Source organism: Lutra lutra, chromosome 8 (assembly GCF_902655055.1).
Source record: "Lutra lutra chromosome 8, mLutLut1.2, whole genome shotgun sequence".
NCBI lineage: Eukaryota > Metazoa > Chordata > Mammalia > Carnivora > Mustelidae > Lutra > Lutra lutra.
Window position 1 is genome coordinate 98,915,839 of NC_062285.1, and position 23,666 is coordinate 98,939,504.

A 23,666-nucleotide genomic window follows, 5' to 3' on the forward strand; every position below is an offset into this window, starting at 1 on the left:
CTTTGATGAGGATACAATGATGTTCATTTGTTTACATGTCATCTCTGGCTGTCTTTGAGATACAATGGCAGAATTCAAAAGTTGTGACAGAGGCCTTGTGGCACACAAAAACTTAAGATATTTAATTTACTTTCTGAACCTTTGCAGAAGAGGTTTTCTGACCCCTCTGCTAAAGTGAGAAAGCTTAATGTATGACCCTCCCAGCATGATGGGTAATGAATTCTCCTATTGTGCATTGTGCAAAGCTCTCACTTTAGAATTCAATATAGTTTATTTTATTTTTTTTTAAAGATTGTATTTATTTGACAGACAGAGAGAGAACACAACCAGGGGGAGCGGCAGGCAGAGGGAGAGAGAGAAGCAGGCTCCCTGCCAAGCAGGGAGCTTGATGTGGGACTCGATCCCAGGACCCTGGGATCATGACCTGAGCTGAAGGCAGTGGCTTAACTGAGATACCCAGGCACCCCAGGTTTTTTTTTTTTTTTAAGATTTTGTATTTATATACCCTCCACACCCAATGTGGAGCTCAAATTCACAATCCTGAATTCAAGAGTCACATGCTCTACTGACTGAGCCAGCCAGGCACCCCAAGAATTCAGTATAGTTTTTTTTTTTTCCCCTGTAGTTCCCAGACATTTTACTCACTGAACGAAAAATCTCAAAATTACACTTGGAGATTGGGGCAGTTTCTCACAAGGACAAAGAGAACCCACAGGCAATTTCATTTTCTAGAGGCAACATCCGTTTATTGACTTCAGTAGGTGACTACAGAAAAGGCTTCCAGAGCATAGCTTTGTACCCAAACCAGTTTCTTCCAACCCAGAGCTCTTATTCATTACTGATCTCAGTGTAAGTACATAAGTCTTGTCAAATTTCCATAAGGTTGTGTGAAGATGTAACTTAACCAGATCATTTGTATGGAAGTCCAAATATACAAAATTAAAAGTTACCATTTATTAAAAAAATAATTCTGCATGGGATCCTTTTGGACACTCAGGTGTCCCACTTTACAAGAACTTGACTAATGGTAGGTATGAAATGAGATGTTTAACTCCGTTCCAGAGCTAGAGTCATTCACTGATCTTCTCTCCCGCCCAGCGGCCAGCCCATCCCCAGGGTGGAGTACACAGAGGAAGAAACGAAGACGTGGGGCGTCGTGTTCCGCGAGCTCTCCAAGCTCTACCCCACTCATGCTTGCCGGGAGTATTTGAAGAACTTCCCTCTGCTGACTAAATACTGTGGCTACAGGGAGGACAATGTGCCTCAACTCCAAGATGTCTCCGTATTTCTGAAAGGTAGGGCTTCACACAGGCTGTCTCTTGCCTTCCTAGCCAGCATCCTTGCTTGCCTCCCAAGGACACATGGTTCGGAAATGGCCCTTTCTACAAAAAAAGAAACACTCCCTTTGATTTAAAGAGAGGAGCACTGAGCCATTGACTCCCCAGGGCCATCTGCGGGAAGCAGAGCAGAGACCGTGGGCAGGGAGAGGGACTCCGCTGTTCACACCGCTCAGGGGCTTTGGTGGGCTCTCTCGTGGTTGGCTGTTCTAGGCGGTAAACCCCAAAGGTTATTGGCAAGTTCAGCTTTGAGCTCTTTCTGATCCAGGAACTACTCTGTGGGGCTACATGGGGATGGAATGACCTCAAAGGTGACATTTTATTTGCTTTGTTAAAAATCAGTATTGCATAAGAAATATCATGGATAATGTTGAACACTAGTGACTTTCCTTTGAGGGAAACCAGTCAATTAATCAAAGAAATATTTTTATATATACGTGATATGCCAGGGGCTATACTCATGCCTGATACAGTAGGCAACTAGATGAGACACAGTGTCAGCTCAAGTTCATGTCCTTGTGTGGTCACTCTCCTCACTGGCTCTCCTGGGACAGCAACGGGGGAAACTTGTAGGAGTGGCAGCAGGAAGCCCGGTTTCTTGGTGGCCCTGCTTCCTCCTCTGAGCTTCCCTGGGGTTGAGTCCCGGGTTCTCCATTCTTTCCTCTACCCTGTCTCAAGTGTAGCAGTTGTAAAAGCAAAACCTTTGCTGCCCTTCTTCTTTCCTGGAACTGCCTTCCTTGCCTGCCTACCCTCTATCCGTGACACTTTATTTTCTAGACTCTTCAGGCCCACCTCTCAGGAACCCCTCTGAATTCCTCCCCACCCTCCCCACCCTCCCCACTAGGTAATCAGTCTTTGTATTAGGTTCCTATTGGTGCTATAAGACAACACCACAAACTTCGTGACTTAAAATAAGAGAAACGTATTATCTTACTGTGCTGGAGATGGGAAGTCTAATACCAAGGTCTTGGCTGGGCTGCATTCCTTTTGGAGGGTTCTGTTTCCTTGCCTCTTTCAGCTTCTGGAGTCTACCTGCCTTCCTTGGCTCCTGGCCTTTTCCTTACATGGCTCCATCCTTTTGCTTCCTTCGTCATGTCTCCTTCTCTGATTCTGACCCTCCTGTGTCCCTTTTATAAGGATCCTCGTGATTATCTCAGACCTCCCCTGAGTAATCCAGGATAATCACCCCATCTGAAAATCCTTAACTTAATCACACCTGCAAAGCCTATTTGGCTGCATAGTCCCAGGTTCAGGCTGTGAGGTCATGGGTACCTTCGGAGGCTATGCCTCAGTTTGCAGCAGCCCCCACGTCGGGCCACTTCTAGCTTTGCTACCCATCGTCAGCCTGCCAGCTGCCACCACCCAGACTGAGGTCCCTGTTCTACAACCTTGATGTCCGTATTTTCTCCCCGCCACTCTCTTGTCCTCTGCTTCCAGATGAAGCTTCCTAAAGCATCACTTCCTTCCAGACATCTCTGCTCAGAAGCTACCAGTGGTTCCCCTTTGATTTTTACTGGGGTTAGACATCTTTTTTTTTTTTTTTTGTAAAGGCCAGATAATGACTGTTTCTGTTCTTGCGGGCCAAGAGACAAATGGAGGCTCTTCTGTCAGTACTTCAGTAACTATTGAAGTGTGACCATTAAAAAAAATCTAAAAAGTATTCTTAGCTCGTGGGGTGCACACAACAAACTGGATTTGGACTACAGGCCACAGTTTGCTGATCTCTGGTTTATATGATCCCGTTCTGAACTGCTCAGCCTCAACTCAAGGCTCCAACCTGGCTTTCCCAGATGGTGCGCTGCGACGATTGTGCCGTGCAAACCCTCCATTCTACCTGTGGGATCTCCATACCTTTGCCCAGGTTCTGTGGTTCTGTCCCTTGCTAGAAAAATCCTCCCTCCTCCACCTATCAAATTCTACCTATTCTTTAAGACTCAGAGCAAGTCCTGTCTCCTCTCCGAATCCTGATCCTACCAGTCCCCACAACCTTTCTCTCTCGGAGTTCCTGTGTGTATCAGGGGAGAAGGAGGCATGGTCTGAGAGCGGGTATACGGAACCATGTCCAGCGCAATGGGACAGCCCCATGTGTAAACATCATCCATGATATTTCTTACTACAGGAAAAAGACTGAGACCACTAATCAGTGTTGCTTAATTATTGTCTAATTACATAATGCCTTATGTTGTTTAAGTGGCTCATGTTCTCCCTAATGGCTTTGCCTCTGGCGTGTCCCTTTTTGTTTCCTACAGTTATGTGCATATTATAGATTTACCATGGGCTTGATTACTCATGTATGGGAATTGCTTTTTACTGCGTTGTTTCCCAAACCCCAGTAATTAGAATACCATCCCATAATTTTTGCCACGTCTGTCTCCCAATTTAATATTTTTATGAGAGGTTATGTGGTATAGCGTGGACTCTGGCTGGAGAATGCCTGTGCTGGGTCCCCACTCTGCCAGTTCTTGGCTGTGTGACCTCAGATGAGTTCTCGTAACCTCTCTGTGCCTCAGTTTCTTCTCTGCAAATGGAGATTGTCATTTTATCTACCTCAAAATGTGGTTGGGAAGGGACACTAACTGATATTGATATTCCTAGAAGCCCTAAAGTTATTTCTTTAAAAAATCTTAATTTCCTTTTTTTTTGGGGGGGGGGGATTTTATTTATCTATTTGACAGACAGAGTTCACAAGTAGGCAGAGCGGCAGACAGAGAGAGAGGGAGAGGTAGGCTCCCTGCTGAGCAGAGAGCCCAATGCGGGGCTTGATCCGGGGACCCTGAGATCATGATCTGAGCCAAAGGCAGAAGCTTAACCCACTGAGCCACCCAGGTGCCCCATTAATTTCCTTTTTAAATTTTTAACTTTTTAAAGGTTTTATTTATTTGTTTGACAGAGAGAGAGAGAGAGAAAGAACACAAGTAGGGGGAGCATCAGGGAGAAGGAGAGGGAGAAGCAGGCTTCCTGCCGAGCAGGGAGTCCAATGAGGGGCTCAATATCAGGACCCTAGGATCATTACTGAGCCTAAGGCAGACACTTAACTGACTGAGCCATGCAGGTGACCCTATATCTTTCTTTTTCTTTTTAATATTTTATTTATTTATTGAGAGAGTGTGAGAGCATGTGTGTGCAAGGAGTTAGAAGAAAGGCAGAGGGAGAGAATCTCAAGCAGATTCCTCCCAGAACAAGGCAAGGCTCTGTCTCATGACCTGTGAGTTCATGACCTGAGACCAAAGCAAGAGTTAGAGACTCAACACACTGAGCTACCCAGGCGCCGCCTAAAGTTATTTCTTGACACATTTTAAGCATAGCAGAGTCTTAGTTATTACTGCTATTGTTCTTGCTGTTATTTTTCAAGACCTCTGTGATCTGGACACTGGGAGCTCAGTCTGCATCATTCATTGGCACAGAGCAAGTAAATGTACGTGGTTTTTTTTTTTTATTATTTCATTTTATTATTTTTTGACTGACTCGCTTTTAAATGCCTAATGTATTTAAAAAGGAAACTTCTAAAGCAATGATATCCACACATTCTAAGTTCTTGATGTGTTAGTTACATATTTTTTAAAAAAATTATGTAAAAATAAGATATATAACTTCAAATAAAGAACATTTCTCTTTGTATCACCCTTCAGGTTCCTCACGTGGGATATACTGGTTTAATTCACATAAAATAGAAAAAGAAGAAAGTACACTTATCTTTTTGATATTCAGTAGGGAACAATCCAAAGTAAAAGCTTTTAGAATGAACATAATATTGTTAGAATTATGGGTCTGAGGAGGCCTGAGAACAGGGATATTTTTCACGTAGATACCAGAAATCCCAGGACGGGATTTATAAGCTTAATTGGTCCTTGCCTTTTAAAACCATTCTAACCATTCTGAGGTGCTCTCCTAATGAGACGAGGTGTTCAGAATGGGAGCCTTCACGATGCTGGTGTCAGAGATAAGGGTAGCTCTCCTGTTGTAAATTTCCTGGGCTGTCACCACAAGCAAGCGTTAGGTAGCCCTTAAACCGAGACCACTGATGACCCCCAGCCTAATTGGGTTAGCGGTATAGGGCAGCTTCATACATCGTGTTGAGTTCTGCTTATTTTGTCTCCTTCTCCCAGAAGCCAATAAAGCATGTAGAGCTTTAGTGTACCTCTTCAAATGATAGTAATTAATATGATTTTTTTCATAATATCACCGAAAACAGCAACGTGGAATGAGGGAGGTAGGGGGTGTTGACAATAGAAAGCCTTAGTGTGAACGGATTCCACAAGGCTCGTGACGGGGGTGATTTAGCTGTGGGTGAACTGAACATGGACAGACAGTATGGTTGTGTCTTTGAGAAAGATACAAGGTAATACGTGGTAAACATCACTTTAATTGTAATCTTGTCCTGTGAATTTGAGCTTTCTTATCCTAATTCAGCTTCTGGATTTAAATCTTTAACATCTTTTTTTTTTTCACCTTTCTTTCCATTTTAATGAATGTCTTGTTCCCCTGGAAACCATCATGCCGGAGTATATTTTAGTAATCAGAAGCCACAAACGTGATAGCTATTAACCGTAGATGTCATTCAACTGTCAAGGGTTTTAAAGACCTTGATTACTTTGTTTCTAGGATGTCCTTATAAATAATAGGACACCCTGCTTGGGCCCTCAAGTCTTGTTCAGTTAATGTTTAGTTGGCTCTTTCTGTTGTCATTTCAGAAAGATCGGGCTTCACTGTGAGGCCGGTGGCTGGATACCTGAGTCCGCGAGACTTTCTGGCGGGACTGGCCTACAGGGTCTTCCACTGTACCCAGTACGTCCGGCATGGCTCGGACCCCCTCTACACCCCGGAACCGTGAGTACCCACATGGCATTCCTAGGCTGGATGGGGCCCACCGCTCTGTTAAGCGGCCCATGCTCACTCTACTTGAGAGCTACTCAGGCCCTCTTTTACCTGCAAAATAATTTCATCTGAGAGCCAGCGTGCTCACCCAAAGAGGCCAGTGCTCACTGAAAGATTGGATTCCTCAGTGGGGGACACTGTCCTCCAATATTCTCACTTCGGTTTGTCTCTCTAACTTTATCCCAACACGGAACCTTTTGCTTTGGCCAAGCTGTTGATGATACTGCTCCTTAAAACGTGTAATTTGTATAAAGCTACGATCCATAGAGACCATTAAGTCAATGTTGAGTTTAAAGAATCAGGGCTCCCAAAATCCTAATGATAAGGACAATCCTGACATGCCAGGGGCTGTTCTCATCAACCCACTTAATCCCCATGGTAGTCCCATTGTGTAAATTATTTATTTCCAGTTTTACTGACGAGGAGAGGCAGGCACAAAGGGATAAGTCAACATTGGCCCAGCCAGGACTCATGCCCTCTCTCCTGAGTTAAGGAACTCAGGCCCAACAAGGAACTTCTTTTTTTTTTTTTTTTTTAATTACTTTTATTTTTTATAAACATATATTTTTATCCCCAGGGGTACAGGTCTGTGAATCACCAGGTTTACACACTTCACAGCACTCACCATAGCACATACCCTCCCCAGTGTCCATAATCCCACCCCCCTCCCCACCCCCCCCCCCCCCATCAACCCTCAGTTTGTTTTGTGAGATTAAGAGTCACTTATGGTTTGTCTCCCTCCCAATTCCATCTTGTTTCATTTACTCTTCTCCTACCCCCTTAACCCCCCATGTTGCATCTCCTATCCCTCATATCAGGGAGATCATATGATAGTTGTCTTTCTCCGATTGACTTATTTTGCTAAGCATGATACCCTCTAACAACAAGGAACTTCTCAAGGCTCATTACTGATTTCTTCTCCCTTATTGTTTCTCATCCCTCCCCAAAACTAAGAACGTTGTGCTGTGCTCTTCCTGCCATCTTTGTTTCTTGAACACTCCTCTAGTCCCACCCATCACTTCTAGATATATATGGGATTTGTGATTCTTCTTTGACTCTGTCAGCTTTCCTTGAGCGAATCTACCTCAGGGGCTTTTATCCTTTCTCTCCTGGACGGTGGGTGGCCAAGTGTTGGATAAGCTGTGAACCCTCATGTGTTAATCATTTGGCCTTATCATACATGGACTGTATCATCTCCCAAGGCGAAACACTGGCCTGCTTTCTTAAGCTTACTGAACTTTCCAGTGCCTTTGAGCTCGACATGAATCTCATCTTCTCTGGGAAATACTCCCTTGCCATCCCCATGCACAACCACCCCTTCCTCAGCAAATCTGTCATTTGCTTTCCTCCTCATCCATCTATCACATGTATTTAGCCTTGTTAGCTTTAAACATTTTAACTTGGGTCTTATGTTTTTGCTGAAATCAGCAGCTACTTGAATATTTCTTTGTATGCTTTTTTAAACAAAATGAAGGAACCTTTATGGGGAGATTACTATGTGCTTGGATGGTCTAGGAACAAGACAAGGTCTCTGCTCTCTGGGGTGAATGAGTGGGAGTGGGAGACAGTGGGCAGCATACAAACACATAGGCAAGATGGTTTCAGTTACCAGTGCTTTGATATGCTCAAGATGCTGGAAAGACAGATAAAGCAGGGTGAGGAGATGACCAGTAATGGACGGTGCTCTTTTGGATTGAGTCCTCAGGGAAGCCTCTTGGGAGGTCACATTCAAGCAGAGACCTCAATGTAAATATCTCCCGGTAGAATATTCCTGGTAGAGCAAGAGCCAAAGACTCTGAGGCTGGAAGTTGTCATTGGATCTCTGCCCCCTTGGGCTCCATCTGAATGAGTCTCTACCCCTAATCATACCCGAATTTGTTACCTACTGTTCTTCAGGACACTGGGGTTATCACTTCCCTTGTGATGCTTACTAGAATAATTTTGTATTAATGGACTGCCACAGTCTTCCCTGGGGAGCAGAGAGTCCTTGGAGGTTCAAGTGGTTGAGTAGCCTCTGGTGGTGGAAGTAGAGTCCCTGAATCTCCCCTTCTCCTCTTAGGCAGGCCAGAAGCTCAGAACAGATAGGTCCCTGCCAGGTCACTACATTGCCTTTTTTTTTTTTTTTTTTTTGCCTACTTTCAGCTTCCCGGAAAGTGTTTTCAGGATAAACAAAGGTTACTTATAGGACTCAAGAGGTTCGGAAAAGAAATGCTTCTTAGAGTGGAGTGAGTACTCAAAGGAGCATTGTCAGAGTTAGAAAGGCAATCTCTAAATCTAGCCCAGAGGGTTTACAAATGTCCCTATTTACAAATAGCAGGCACTTTGTTAGTTCCTTTTGAATAACTGGCCCCCTGGGGACCTGTGATAGCATGCCAATAAGTATGCAGAGAGAGAGGGCAAAGAAATGAGATTTTAGCCACAGAGGTCTATAAAATTTTGGGATAATGTGTTACATTCTTACCAAAGTACTTTCAGCCAATTCATTCAGCAAACATTTATGGGCAGTGTTAGCAGGGAGGTGCAGTGGATTCAAAGATGAATAAAATATAGCAGCTGTTTCTTAAAGCAGCTCACATTCTGGCAGGGGAGAAAGAAACATAAATAATTGCGAAAGAGTGTGGTTGGGGTGATGATGAGGGTGTGTGCAAAGTGTTAGAGGAGTACAGAGGAGGAAGCAGTCCTGAAAAGGCTTTTCAGAGAGGGTATAAACTGAGTAGGGGTCTGGAAGGGGGAGAATAGGAAATTGTTTTTGTCTGAGGCGGGGCTGGGAGGGAGGGGAAAGCTTTCAAGTCAAGGAAACAGCAAGTGAAAGTTTGGAGGCTCGAAAGAGGCATAAATGAGCAAGGCTGGTGACACCAGAGTGGCCAGAGCATAGGGTATGTGTTAGGGGTGGCATGTTTTTTTCAGGTCACAGTGTAAGGGATCATTTGTCAAACTAGGACATGTAGGCTAAATTCTGGAGGCACTAGGGAGCTATCCAAGTTTCTGAAGCATGATCGGATAATTGTGTCTGAGAAAGGTGACGGGGGCGGGGAAGTGTAAAGAATGAACTAGGGGCACCTGGGTGGCTCAATGGGTTAAAGACTCTGCCTTCAGCTCGGGTCATGATCCTGGGGTCCTGGGATCGAGCCCTAAATCAGGCTCTCTGCTCAGCAGGGAGCCTGCTTCCTCTTCTCTCTGCCTGCCTCTCTGCCTACTTGTGACTCTCTCTCTCTCTGTCTCTGTCAAATAAATAAATAAAATCTTAAAAAAAAAAAAAAGAATGAACTAGCTGGAAAACTAGCAGGTGTTCCCGTTTCAATGAAGGAATATAGTTCATAGTATCTTAAACTAGAAAAGGTCAAGAGATAGGACAAGAGGTCATCTATTTGAAAAACAGCATCGTGATGGAATTAACAATATTTGGTGACTATAACGAGGGTGAGGAGAGGGTCCTCAAGGTAACACTGAGGTTTTTAGATTGAGAAGCTGAATGGTAGTTTTTTTTTTTTTTTTCTTCTTTCTTTCTAATAATGACTGAGGCTATTGGAGCAGGATCAGGGTTGGAGAGAAGAGGGTAGGAAAGAGGGAAGAGAAGAGGAGGATTCGGGTTTGGGACGTGTTATTTTTGAGGGGTAGGGTGTGCTGGAAAAGTCCCTGATAGTGGAAATAAGTGTCGGGAGTTCCAGAAGTGAATTTAAAGCTCCCACCGTAGATGTGAGTGTTTTCCTCTTCCATGACTCCCATGACTACCCAGACACGACGAGGCTTAAGTCAGAGGGTGGAAACATGGGATTCACCTACTTGGGTTTTTTTGAACAGACTCTTTTTTTGGGAGAGCGGATTTTATGACATTCATCTGTTTTGTGTGTGTGTAAGTTCCATTCGTTCTTTAAAATTATTATTTTATGAGTAGGTAATACACGTACATGACTCCGAATTTCAAGTATACCATGAACAACCTTTCCTGCTCCCTTGACACCCACTTCACCTCCCCAGAGGCGACCACTGCTGCCAGTTTCCCCTGCACCCTTCCAGAAATACACTATGCAGACACAATTCTCTGTAAAGACCCCTTTAATCCAGATGTATGACCAAGTCCTAAATCCCTTCCCAGCTGCAGCGTTGAGTGGATGGGACCCCATGCTGGAGTGCTGTTTCCTGCCCAAGCACTTTTCCAGGCATTGTCTTTGTAATGAAATCCCATTTCCTCAATTGAAAACCAAGGAGAGAGCAGATTCTTCAATTTGCGAAGTTCAACTTGGCCCCTGTGTTTGGTGCTTGTACTCTGCTTCCAAGTAACTGCCTTCAATTGCTGAACTGTTGTCCTGGAGGCAGCGCTAATGGGACATAGGTGAGCTGTCAAAGACACCTGACACCGGTAGAAATGAGAGGGAAAGCCCCAAAAAGACATTATTTGCAAAAATTTTATTTTCCTTTTCAGTCTGGGGAGAATGTATTTTGAGATCCTAGCTTTCAACAAATACTGGGTTTTAAATGTGTCTTTGGCCTGTTTTTTACAATTTACATTTGAAAGACTCTTGTATTCCCTAAACTTGGCCAGAGAGTGAGACTTTAATTTAAAAAGTGATGGCAGATTGGATTGGTTCCCCGGGGAAAGTTTTCTGGCCTGGCGGACAGCAGTGAAAGTTGTGGAGAGTCCATGACTCTTGGTTTTCTTGGTGGGAGGATTTGCTTTTCCATGTGTTTCTACCTGGATTGAAAGGCCACTGATTTTGCTAGAAGTGGAGAGCCATCTTTACCCCCTTCCTTGGCGCACGAGGCCAGGGCTGCGATTCTGCACTTTGCTGTTGCATGGCTGCCTGCTTTGATCAGCTGTGATCACATGCAACTTTGTCCCTAATGGAGTATTGAAGTGTGTAAATAATTTCCTTTATGTAAATCAATTGGGTCAAATTCAAGGTTATTCCAGAAGTAATAATATTATTGTTAGGTCCGTAATCAAAGGAGCGAGACTGATAGAAAGCGAAGGTCAAGCAAAGCTTTATTTCGCGCCAAGCATCGAGAATCAAACCGACCTCTTACAGAGAGGGCGACCCCTCCCTGCTTTACAGACTAACTTTTATAGAGCAAAGGCCATGTGGTTGGGCCTGGCCACACACAACTGGCCAATAAGATTGCAACACACAGAGAAAGCTGCACAGTCATGGTTGGTCACACACGGGTGGCCAACTTAATTACAATTCACCCCATAGTAGCTATTTGAACTAGCCTATCACCTTGGTCAGAATTAGTGCCCAAAAGACGCCCAAAAGGCAGGGCCCACACTCCTTGGTAGCTAGGGAGACAGTATGCGCGTCCCACTGATTGGGGCGATTGGATGTCTCCCCCTGGCCTTACTCATCTCTGTATCCGGGCTCTGTTATCTCTACCTGAGCTGACCCCCCTTGTATTTGGGCTCTGTTTTCTGGGACTGGCGAATATATTTTACTGGTTTCCTGGACTTGCTTTTAAGTAGGTTCCCCTGGGTGGGGGGCGGGCAGGGTCAGTTTAAGTTTTACTGCACAAACAACAAAATCACTGTTTAACCGGATGGAATCGCTCTGGGTAAATAGGCCCGTACAATTATTATTCCAGAATATATAATATTATATATATATATATATAATAATGTTCCAGAAATAATAATAAAAGTGAGTCCTTCTCACTCTGAGGAATGAGAGGGAAAGATACAGAGTTCCAAGTCACCTGGGTGTGTGAGCATGACCCAGCCCATGAATGGTAGCAGAAGGGTCATTTGAGAAGGTCCACCATCTCCACGTCTCCTCTCTGCCTCTTGGGGAAATCCACAGTGGCTGTGTCTTCTCACTCCCTCTGGCCACCTCATCTTTTAGAACAGGATTTCTCTTCCTCGGCCCTATTGATATTTTGGGCCAGCTAATTCTTTGTTGTGGGGGCTGTCTTGTGCATTGTAGGATGATTAAGAGCATGTCTGGCCCCTAGCCACTAGATGTCAAGAGCACCCTTCCACTTAACCACAGATGTCTGCACGTATTGCCAAATGTCCCCTGAGCGGGGCAACAGAGCCCCCAGGGAGAACCACTGTTCTAGAAGAAATTTGATGGGTCATGTTAACGTTGTTGGTCTGTCTACCAATTATTGCTTTCTTTCTTTTTTTTTTTCCAAAGATTTTATTTATTTATTTAAGAGAGAGAGAGAGAGAGAAAGAGAGAGAGCCCACAAGCAGGGGGACAGAGAGGGAGAGTGGGTCAGGGAAGGACAGAGGGAGAAGCAGTCTCCCTGCTGAGCAGGAAGCCCAATGTGGGGCTCTATCCCAGGACCCTGGGATCATGACCTGAGCCAAAGGCAGACCCTTAACTGATGGAGCCACCCAGGTACCCCTAATTACTGCTTTATTTTCTCTTTGAAGCAGTCTGTAGACCCTGTTTCCTTTCTGAAACACAAATGCAGTATAGAATTCCCTTGTTTAACTTGTTGTTCTTTGTTGCAAATAGAGAATAAAGTCTGATCTCATCAAACCATATCTTCTGCTTCTCTTTTGCCTCCTCCAAAACCTCATGCCCTAGCCACACTGAACTTCTCACCACCCCAGTGATCCTCCTGGTTCATGCCTTCACCCTTTTGTGCAGGGGGTTCATTCGGCCTGGAGTGACTCCAGTAAAATCCTCTTAATTCTCTAGGGTTAGAGCTCAGTCACAGCCTTCTCTGTGGAAATTTGTCTGGGCAGAGCTCCGTGTTCCTGTAATACTTTGCCTTCTTCTATGTAAGTACTTACAATGTGGAGTAGTAATTATCTGTTCGTGTCTCAGTCTCCTTCATGAGACTATAATGAACCCAAAGTCAGTTAACAAAGGCGATGCAGAAACAAGGAGATCAGACCAAGGTTGCAGGGGATCCCTAAACCTGGCACATAAGGTGAGAATTGAGTCCTTGGCGGGCGAAGCCGTGAATGACACCGCCACCAGGAGGCGTCAGGCTCAAGGTCTACTTAGAGACCCAACCTGAGATCCATGGAGGGAGGGAGTACAGGGCACTAAATGCTGTGAAGTTATTTGAAGTCCTGGGCCTGCAGGCTGTGGTGGTCAGACCTCTTTCTGAAAGGCTGCAGTCCCGTATTGGGGAGTGCCCTCCACTCTCCCCAGTAGCTTTAGTCTGATCTTAGGGACTGAGCTGGATGCCTTTCCAGGATTAAGGCATTTTTGCACATTCAGTGTCTTCAGGTAAAATCCTGAACCTTGGCTGGTGGGATTATGGGCAGCAACTGTAGCTGTGAGGCCTGTGAGTCCTCTCCTCCATCGTGCCCAGTAAGGGGCAACCTATTCTGCTCCTCTATTTTGTTTTGGGATAAAGATGGTTTCAGAATAAGAAGGTGATTATTCACTGTGAAGCTGAAGAAGAGGGACAAAAGGAAATGTGCAAGTTGTCCCCACCTCCCCCTTAGTCAAACGAGAGAAAAAGAGTAAGGGAGGGAAGGAGGGAAAGAACGAGAGAGGGAGAGAGAGAAAGAAGGAATGAAACTGCACTTTTCAGGGTGCTAAAAAAGTATATTTTCTCCCCTTTGGGTAACTAATCCTAAATATTGTCCCACTTAAAAGGCAGGGAAGTTCATGGCCCTAGCTTTAACAAGAATGTCATTCTGTAACATGTTCTAAATTCTATTTGAACTAATACCTAACTTGCTGCATTAAGAAGTTCGCTGAGATTGACACCTTCTGGCAAGCCCTGATGCACGCCCCCCAGGGGCAGCCATGTGCACGGGTGTGTCATCCACATCTGGTACGAGTGGGTACCCCTCGCCCAGAGAGGAGTATGGACCAGAGAGGTAGTGGCATCTCTGGTTTTGTCTCTCAAAGCTTCTTGCTGGACTGGTGGTGAGTCAATTTAGGAGGCATACTGGGAAGAGAAGCAAGGTGTAGGGAGGGACCTGTCCCTCCCTCTCTGGTTTGGTCTCTGACGTCAGGCTTCTGGTTTCCAGAAGGTGTTTTGGATTTTCAGATGTGGTCTATGTTCCCCTCTCCCTATTTCTGCTTTAAGTCTTTTGCCTTTTTTTCCCTGGGCCTTTCCTTTGAAGGGATTTGTGGTCTCTATTCTTCATAGTTCCTACAGATTTCTTGAATGTGTTTTGTGCAAGGTGGAGGTTGAGCACCTGCTAACTGTATTTGCCTGTGCACATGTACTTGTGTATATGATTTCCAGTGCCTTCTATAGTCCCAATGCCCAGTGGTATCTTAGAAACACAGAGCTTGCTAATGAGATATATAGCTGAAGAAAACTGTTCTATTCTCCTGGGGCCAAATTTTATGCTTTCCTTCAGATGCTGTGTGGATTGACTGAAATCTTAGGAATGAAGAAGGGTAGGGCAAGCAGACCCCATTTTCTAAGGCATTCATCATATATATATACATATATATAATATCATATATATAAAATATATATTTTAATATATATTATATATACTTATATAATAATATAATAATAATATAATTATATATTTATAAATATTATATATTTATATTTATAAATATATACATATTTTCCTATATAATCTGGTTTTGTTCTTCTCAATATAGGCCAAATCTACTGTGATCTAGATTTCTGGATGGAGGTGGCCAGATTCCTCATGGTTCTGCACTGGGTGTCCTTTGAAACTTTAAAGTTTGCCCAAGGCAGTGGTGAAATACACATCCGTAGCACAGGCCTTCCCCCATTGTCTATTGCTCAGGGAGAAGCAACCAGGAATTCTAAATAGAAACCTACATTCTTTGAGGTCAGTTTTTTGAGGTCAAGCCTGTACAATATCTGTCTTTCCAGAAGAACCCTTGCCAGAGTAATAATGTGATCCTGCACCAGGAATCCCTTTAAACAATGTTTCAGTGAAAACGTTTAAAAATATTCATTCTATTTTATTTTCCGATGTTGGGCTTGACGTACTAGTAACAAAAATACACTTGGCTCAACATAGTATAATCTTCTTCAGTCAGGGAGTCCCTGATTCCGAGCTCTGTTGGTATGATTGATTACTCAGCACAGAGTGATGGGGGTTTATTTTCTTCTGCTCTTTCCTGGTATGTCACTTTTCAAATCGAAGGGCAAACTTCCACCATTAGGAAATAATTTGTGACACCATTGACTAATATTGCAACGTCTGTTGCCATAATACCACTGAATGTGTTCGCATTAAAGAAATTCTTTCTTGTTGCCGTTGAACATTTTAGGGGCAATTAATGTTATTTTTAAATATAACTGTTTTAAAGTTTAAAAACAGGCTTTGCCTTCGGGTGATTTTTCTTATAATTGGTGCTGCGTTTTAATTTTACAAGAAAAATAAAAGTGAATTATTTCTGACAGCATTTTTCATCTGTTTCTAAGTAAATGAATTTTATGTTTAGCCCTTGCTTATTAGAACAGAACCCTCCCTAAAACTGGCAGAAGATGTCATTTATTTTCTTGTGGTTCAGACATGAATCCTCATTTGTTAAGTAATAATATCAGCAGGTAAAGATGTAGGCTTCCACATTTATAAGAAAATTTGGCTGCCCCTCTCGTGATCTAACAGATGCCTCTCACTAGGTCTGTAATGAGAGGAAAAAGAGGATCTTTCCAGTCTCAGTTTTCCCTTCTTGCTGCCATCTGAGAGATTCTGGGCATGTGGATTTGTCTGACGTAAGCCCTGACTGTCTCGGGTGTTTTTACTTTTAAAAAAAATTTTTATTATTATTTTTTTAAAGATTTTATTTATTTATTTGACAGAGAGCGACACAGTGAGAGAGGGAACACAAGCAGGGGCAGAGGGAGAGGGAGAAGCAGGCTCCCCGCCGAGCAGGGAACGCGGTGTGGGGCTCGATTCTAGGACTCCCAGATCATGACCTGAGCCGAAGGCAGATGCTTAACGACTGAGCCACCCAGGCGCCCCTCTGGTGTTTTTAATATCTGGCCTCGATGAAGGCAAGTCTGGGTAAGGTCTTACTGCGGTACTGGGACGATAAACTAGAACTTTAGAGAGTTTAACCTTCATTCCTATGAGCTCAGTTTAGCTTCAACTTGCTCTTTCCCAGCGGACACGTGGGCGCAGCCCGAGCTCCCTGCCTGGCCACCTGGACTCCTCTGCGCTCTATTCTCATCGCTGCCATTCAGGATTGCAGAGAAGCGTAAGGATTAGCGAGTCTCAGAGGATGGCATGCTCTCAGAGAGCCGATCCCATCTGGCTTCCTTTTCCTGAGTTTTAACCCAGAGCTCACACCCTCAGCACAGCAGCCATTGTTCCCCTCAGGAGACATTTGGTTTGAGCTCTACCCGGGCCAGTTAAGACGTTAGGCAGAGGCCCTAAGACCTAAAATATTGTCGTCCCTTCTAGACTAACGGATAACTTCCACAACAATATCGGTAGAGCGGAAGTGACAACAGTATTTTTTTTTCCCTTAACAACACGTATGTATTTATTGACTATGATGGATGAGGCACGATTTTCAGTGTTGTATATGGATTGAACTCATTTAATACAACAGCGCTCTGAGGAGTTGTTGCTGTTATTATTCTGAGTTTATGGATGAGGAAACCGAGGCCCAGAAAAGTTAAGCAACTTGCCCAAGGTCACCCAGCTGGTGGGGAGCAAGGAAGTCAGGATTTAAACTCAAGTAGTCGGTGTCCACGACTGTGAGATTAGCCACTATTCCATGTTAAAGGGTACCATTAAACAGGAAAACTCAAAACCTGTTACGTGTGAAGTTGAATAGCTTCTTTCTTGGTTTTTCTAATTTACAAATGTTATGTAAGAGAGTCAACAGTAACACCATTCCTTTAATTGGTGGTCCTTGCTTTGCTAGAACCCTAAGCCCTGTCTGTGTCTCTCTGGTGGTTTAGAGCTATGCGGGTCCCATCTAGAATTTGGTCCCCCTACCAGTCTTTGTTAGAAGCCCTCCTTCTCCTTTGATCTTCACAGGGGCGGAACCTGCCCTATTTATCAAGAGGAGGCATCTCCTCTTTCACTGGGAAAAAGAGGCTAGCTCCTCTCTGCAGGGTAGAAATGTAGATAGGAGGCTGCTGTGTCCATGTCCTCAGGCAGAAGGACCCGTGCGCTGCTTGCTGGAAATCCAGGCCCTGCTATCAGCTCTCAGTGTGACTGTCGGCAAGCCACTTAACCTCTCTGTGTGAGGGATAATGAAATAATGCTTTGATCTTTGCAGAGAGAAAAAAAGCTTTATATAAATACCAAATAGGTCCACTCTTTCTTGGTTCCTCTTAAATTCATGAGGAGGCTGATGGACCTCATAAAATTCCAGCCTAGTTACAAGGCCAAGTAAGTTCCTAGACCTGGACTCCTGAGTTTTCAATCATAAAATTGTGTCTCGTTTTGTGAGGTGCCTAAAAACAGAAATAACCCCCAAGACTTTTTACAGGGCCTTTTGTCTCAAGAGCCCCAAGCACTCTAACAATAGATATTCTATGGGGGGGGGGGAGCACTATACATTATTTAAAACCTGTGCATTTTGAAACCAAGCTTATATCTAAGTGCCTGCTGGGGCTGTTTCTGTTCTTCTAGGCTGTTACCCACCGTGACTGGGGGTAAAGCTTTCAGATATAAATACGTATATATTTGCAGATTCAAAGCAGGATCCCTTTCCCACCTCCACCCTCCAAGGTTTGCCTTCCTTGCGTGGTGCTCGGCATCTAGAAATTAATGCCGCACCCGAATCACAGTTCTCATTCCCTCAGTGCCGTGTAGTCAGGGGGAGCCCATTTCTGTGCCTTCAGGTGTGGAAGACTGAGATGACCTGGGAGAATTTTTTTTTCCGGGAATATTTGTATTTTTAAATTGCAAGTTTAGAAGAAGACATTTAAAGTGATTGAATTTTAGGCAAGGAAGAGGCAACCACTGGTCAGACGTCTTCACTGCTGGGCAGAGAATTACATCTGTTGACAGGTACAGAAGATACCGCAAAAGAGAAGAAAGGAGGGATCCGACCTCTTCCACACATGTTCTGTTGGGCTGGCATCGTTCCACTCATCTTTATGAGGTAGGCAGGACTGTCACCATTTAACAGGTGGCAAATCCATAGTTCAAGGCAGTCAGGTAATTTCCTTATGGTCACACAACTAGGATATAGCAAAACCCAGACCCAGTCTGATGCCCCGATGCTACACCGGAAATTAGGAAAACTGTACTTGGGATGCACTTGGATTTACCTCTTTATGGAGCCATGGAGTCCCATCATCCCTGCTTTGTTTGGTTGGGTTAAATGACAATTAAATTGGGCATCTATTATGTGTCAGGCATCCAAAGATGACCACGGCATGACATCTGTCCTGGAGAAGATTACAAGTTCTTGTTTAAGTGAGAAAATATCTTCCAAAAGGGCAACCTTACTGAAGTACAAAATAGATGTTGGTGTAAGTATAATTTAATGTAATATGATGAATAATACATAACTTGTTGGGAACTGATGTTTTCAATGTGTTATCTTACTACATTGTTTAAGAACTCCATGAGAGGGGCACCGGGTGGCTCAGTCATTAAGTATATGCCTTCAGCTCAGGTCATGATCCCAGAGTCCTGAGATTGAGCCCTGCTTTGGGCTCCCTGCTCAGCAGGAAGCCTGCTTCTCCCTCTCCCACTTCCCCTGCTTTTGTTCCCTCTCTTGCTGTCTCTCTCTCTGTCAAATAAATAAATAAAATCTTAAAGAAAAAAAAAGATAAAATCTAATTTCTTCAAAAAAAACCCAAAAACCAAAAAACCTCCATGTGATAGGGACCCATGTAATTTCCATTCCAAAGATGAGAAAACAAGACATCTGTGCTGTCCAATATGGTAGAGATGTGGCTATTTAGATTTATTAATTAAAATCAAATTCACTATAAATGTAGTTCCTCAGTAGTGCAAGCCACATTTCCAGTGTCCGGGAGCCACCTGTGCCAAAGGGCTACCATAATGGACAATGCAGAGATAAAATATTTCCATCGATGAAGAAAGTCCGTTTGCACAGAACTTGTCTAAGTCCTTTGCCTGTGCAGAATATGGAACATGGACTTGGATCTGACTTCAGATAGACTTTTAACTATTCTGTTATATTGCGCCCTTATCTTTAGTGCGATTTGAGAGGTGTCAGGGAAAGAATTAAAAATCTCTTATTTATTCCAGAAATAAGAACTATCTGATATGATAGGGGAACTAGAGACATAGCCACGGTTTCCCTTGCAGCCCTTTTATGGGACTTGTAAGAGTTAGAAAGTATGTCTCTCCCTGGATCAGGAAAGTTAGTATTTGCTGTTTGCCCTTTTATGGAACCATAACATGACTCTGCTAAGAGTTATTCTAGGATTATGTCTTATTTACTTTTACGTATCGTTTCCTAACATAGTGCTTGGTACAATAGGCATACGATAAATGCTTCTTGAAGGAAATTTCAAGAAAGATCACTACAATATCTTCTGTCAGTCTCAAAAGAATTGTAGTGAAGGAAAGTAACACTGGTGGCCTTCCGTATGATTCCTAGAGGGAAAAAAATCAAGAAGATTTCCTCCAGGACGATATCTAAGTGCTCAGCTTCTTAGAAAGAGGGCCACATATCTATTTATCTGCACGGTGATAGAGATAGAAGAGGGAGTGATCCTAAGGGCTGTCTAGAATTTTATCTGGGCCAGATTTTGCAGCATGCTATTTTAAATCTAAACCAAAGTAACTCTGTATATGGGTCCAAGGCAAGCGCTGAAGAAAAATTGCCTCGATACCAAATTAATTACCATTATCATCTCCTTGGTGCTGTGAAAACAAACCAAGTCACCCCCTTCTCAGTGCGTCCCGGAGTGGTATCCCAAATACTTTCACTCACCCACCAAATGTTGTGTGAAAGCTGAAAGAGATACCCAATTTTGCCTCCCAGCTCTTCCTCCTGCTTCTTTTCACCTGTGCGAACTCCCCACCCCTGCCGCTCGTCTTGCTTTCCTTCTCTTCATGATTTAGCTACTGTGTTGGCTTCTGTGTCATTTAGAACAAACAAAACCTATAGAAATATGATTTAAAAGACAGATGCACTGATTTGGGATAAGAAGCCAATGGATGCTGGCTCACTGCTTCTTAAAGGCTTTAATTTACAGCAGAAATAAAACGGAGTTGTTGAACATGAAGCGTGAGGAGTCAGCTTTGAAAACTGATAAGAGGAGAAAAAATGCCAGACTCATTTTGAATGTGAACTTAACAACCAGGACCCTTATTTCCCCACAGCAAGATGATCGCAACTTTCTTAGAATGATTTAAGATTTCCCCGCAGGCATTTTGCCCAGGCCCTTCTGTGGGCCCATTTCAGCAGGCTTTAAAATCCTCCTAACAGGGCTTATCAGAAAAGATTCCAATTTAGAGCAGCAAAAGTTTAGAGTCTGATATCAGCTCTAGCTTTTCTTTTTCTTTCTTTCTTTTTTTTTTTCCCTCAAAAGGAGACATGATGTTTTACAGTGTTAACAGTTTTGAAAGGTCCTACATTTCCAGTGAACAGAGCGCTTTTGTGTAAAGGCTTCTGAAAGCATTATTCAGGCGAAAATGCATCAAAGGGATGCGAGTTAAAAAGAGAAAAGTTTGCCGATGTAGAGATTGGAGGCAGCATGTGCTGACAGGTGCAATTATAGCCAAATAATTGAATCTTTTAAGAGCGATCTGGTGTGATAAGGCAATAGTTGTGGACTCACCTCGGAAACCTGTTCATAATTAGGTACTCAGGGGTCCCAGCTGTGGACAGCACAACCCACAGAGGGATCGTGAACTACTTTATATGCGGGACATAATAACAGCTGTGCTTTGTAAAATTGGGCGAAACCGCATGATTTCAGCCCTCCAGAACTTGACTGATACAAAGGTTGGAGAAAAGACTCAGCCTTTTTCCTTCAGATTCCCAAAAGTCTGGAGCCTCTTTCAGTCTCTGAGTCAGAATCAACTCCAGCTTCTAAATCCTTCGGTGTCAGAGAAACTATTGAGACTTCCTGAAGTTAAGTAATTGCTTTTGTTAGTAACATTAAACATCTTTCTTTGCTGTTTGGTTGAAGGGTTTCTTGGCACTTCAGTTTCCTTTGTCTACATCCCATGTCTAAGCCAAAGACTCCGGGATAGAGTTTATTTCTGAGACGGCTTCACCAGTCATAAAAGGCAATAACCTTGCTTCTGGTCTTGAAATACAGGCGCTTAAAGCCTCGGCTCCATGAGAGGCGGGCTCACTGTCCACGCTGTGCACATACACTTGCTGAGCCTGAGTGGTGGTTTTTAGGGTCTCTGCAGGGACATGGAACTGAGAAGAGGACACAAATTAGTGAGATGCTATCATTTCTATTTATAACAGGGTGAAAGGCATCCCTCCTGTTCCATCAGTAATTTTATTAGACACCTTGCTTCAGGCTTTCATTCTTTTTTTTTTTTTTTTAAGATTTTCTTTATTTAATTGACAGACAGAGATCTCAAGTAGGCAGAGAGACAGGCAGAGAGAGGGGGGTAGAGGGAAGCAGGCTCCCTGCTGAGCAGAGAGCCTGATGCGAGGCTTGATCCCAGGACCCTGGGATCATGACCTGAGCCGAAGGCAGAGGCTTAACCCACTGAGCCATCCAGGTGCCCTCTTTTTTTTTTTTTTTTTGATTTACCTATTTATTTTAGAGAGAGAGAGAGAGAGTGCAAGCATGGGCGGAAGTGAGGGAAGGGGCAGAGAGAGAGAGAGGAGAGAGAACCTCAAGCAGATTCCCTACTGAACATGGAGCCGGGGATGGGGTTTGATTTCATTGCTCTGAAATCAAGATGTGAGCCAAAATTGAGTTGGATGCTTAACTGTTTGAGCCATCCAGGCACCCCGAGACTTTCAATCTTAACGAAACAGTATATTCTGCGATATTGCATGATTTCATTCTTTCAAATTCCTTTCTTTCATCCTCTCTCATGAATAGTTGGATTACCTTATCATTGGGATGCTATTAAACCTTCTTAGGTTGGCTGTGAGTTACAGGTTTCAGATAATGACACCTTGACTTAAAATCTAGGTGATAGCTCCCTTTTTTATTCCAGAGAATGAACCCCTTAATGTCTTTGGATCTTTTCCTTCTTTTTTCCTTTTTGACTGCCACCTTCTCTCTTTTCCTTCTACCTGTACGTTTTCGAATTCCGTTAGTACCTAGGTAGATATAAGACTGTGTGCAGCAGCCTTCCTCAAGGATTTGACAAGCTCAAAAGTAAATCCGGTATTGCACCCTGAATGTACTGCCACGGTAGCTGTGACCTGTCTCGCGCTCGCACGACGAAGCCCTTAGCACACTGCCTGGCTCATAGCAAGCGTTCTATATGTTTTGGTCACAATACCTGCTATTTTAGTTTCTGCTTACCTACTTTCTTTACGCCGTCTTCAGTGTTTCCCTAAAGTTTGACATCTGGTCTAATTTTGGAATGATCATTGTCATATTTTCTGCCTGGATGGGTAGGGGTGCTTTAGTATTTACATTACAGGCTACAATGGAGGTATTCAAATTTATCCATGGTGGGCCACTTGATCCTGATCCCAACATCAGTGCGGACTGCACGGCCTTATAAAAAACTCATCACAGGAGTGCATCGATGGGGTCCACTCCCAGCATAGAGTATTAGATGCTTTCACTGAATCAAATGCACACGGAGGAGTAATTAGCTATCTAGTGAACTTTCTTTCACCACCTTTCATTATGCCCCAGGATTCTGATGTAATTTCAGTGGAATTAAATTTGGGCAGCTCAAAATTACAAAATCACCTTTGGCTTTCGTTCCAGTTCCTTGCTGTTTGAAGCCTCTAGGAGAGCTCCTAGTATCATCTATTATGACAGTGAGTCTCTACCTTGGCTGTGTCTTATTAGCACCCTCAGCTCTGGAAACAATACAGATGCTTTGGTCTGTCCCTGAGAGTCAGATTGAATTGGTTTTACATGGGACCCGGTCACTGGTATTTTTAAAAATACTGCTCAAGTAATTTAGAAGATTGAGGGCCACTGAGTAGCAGGAAAAGAGACTTGTAACATACTGACTACATTTTCACTTGTGCCGACCAGCTTCGTTAAACGCTCTCCCTACAATGTAAGCGGCCCCCCCTGACCTATCCCTTCCCATTTTCTCCACATCTGCTAGTTAAAACAATGGAGAGGAAGAGCACAGCTTTAAGTCAGAGGAAATTGATTTTGAATCTTGTCTGTCTCTTATTAAGAGTGTGACCTTGGAAAGATGCTTACATTACTGAATTATAGTTTCCTCATCTACCAAACGGGAATCGTAAGACTTTTTTGTAGATAAGGATAAATTACTGATATGATATGAGAACATTTAGTACAGTACCCAGCACATAATAAGAGCTCAGAATATGTTAGCTCTCTTTCTTTCTTTCTTTCTTCCTATCTTTAATATGAAGGACTCAGATAATATTTAAATTCTCTCTTTTTACCCTAAAATTCAATGAGTCTGAATCTCTGCCTTAAGTAATAGGATTGGAGAGCAACAAGCATGTGTTTTCT

The 23,666-nt window shown here is 43.5% G+C and overlaps 1 protein-coding gene across 1 annotated transcript in view; it reads left to right on the forward strand.

Moving 5' to 3' along the window:
• Nucleotides 1-23,666, forward strand: part of TPH2 (tryptophan hydroxylase 2) — a 96,251-nt gene that overhangs the window by 31,666 nt on the left and 40,919 nt on the right. The window contains exons 6-7 of the mRNA XM_047741194.1: nucleotides 1,099-1,295; nucleotides 6,029-6,164. Of these exons, the coding sequence (XP_047597150.1) occupies nucleotides 1,099-1,295; nucleotides 6,029-6,164 (333 nt within the window). The remainder of the gene's footprint in view (nucleotides 1-1,098; nucleotides 1,296-6,028; nucleotides 6,165-23,666) is intronic.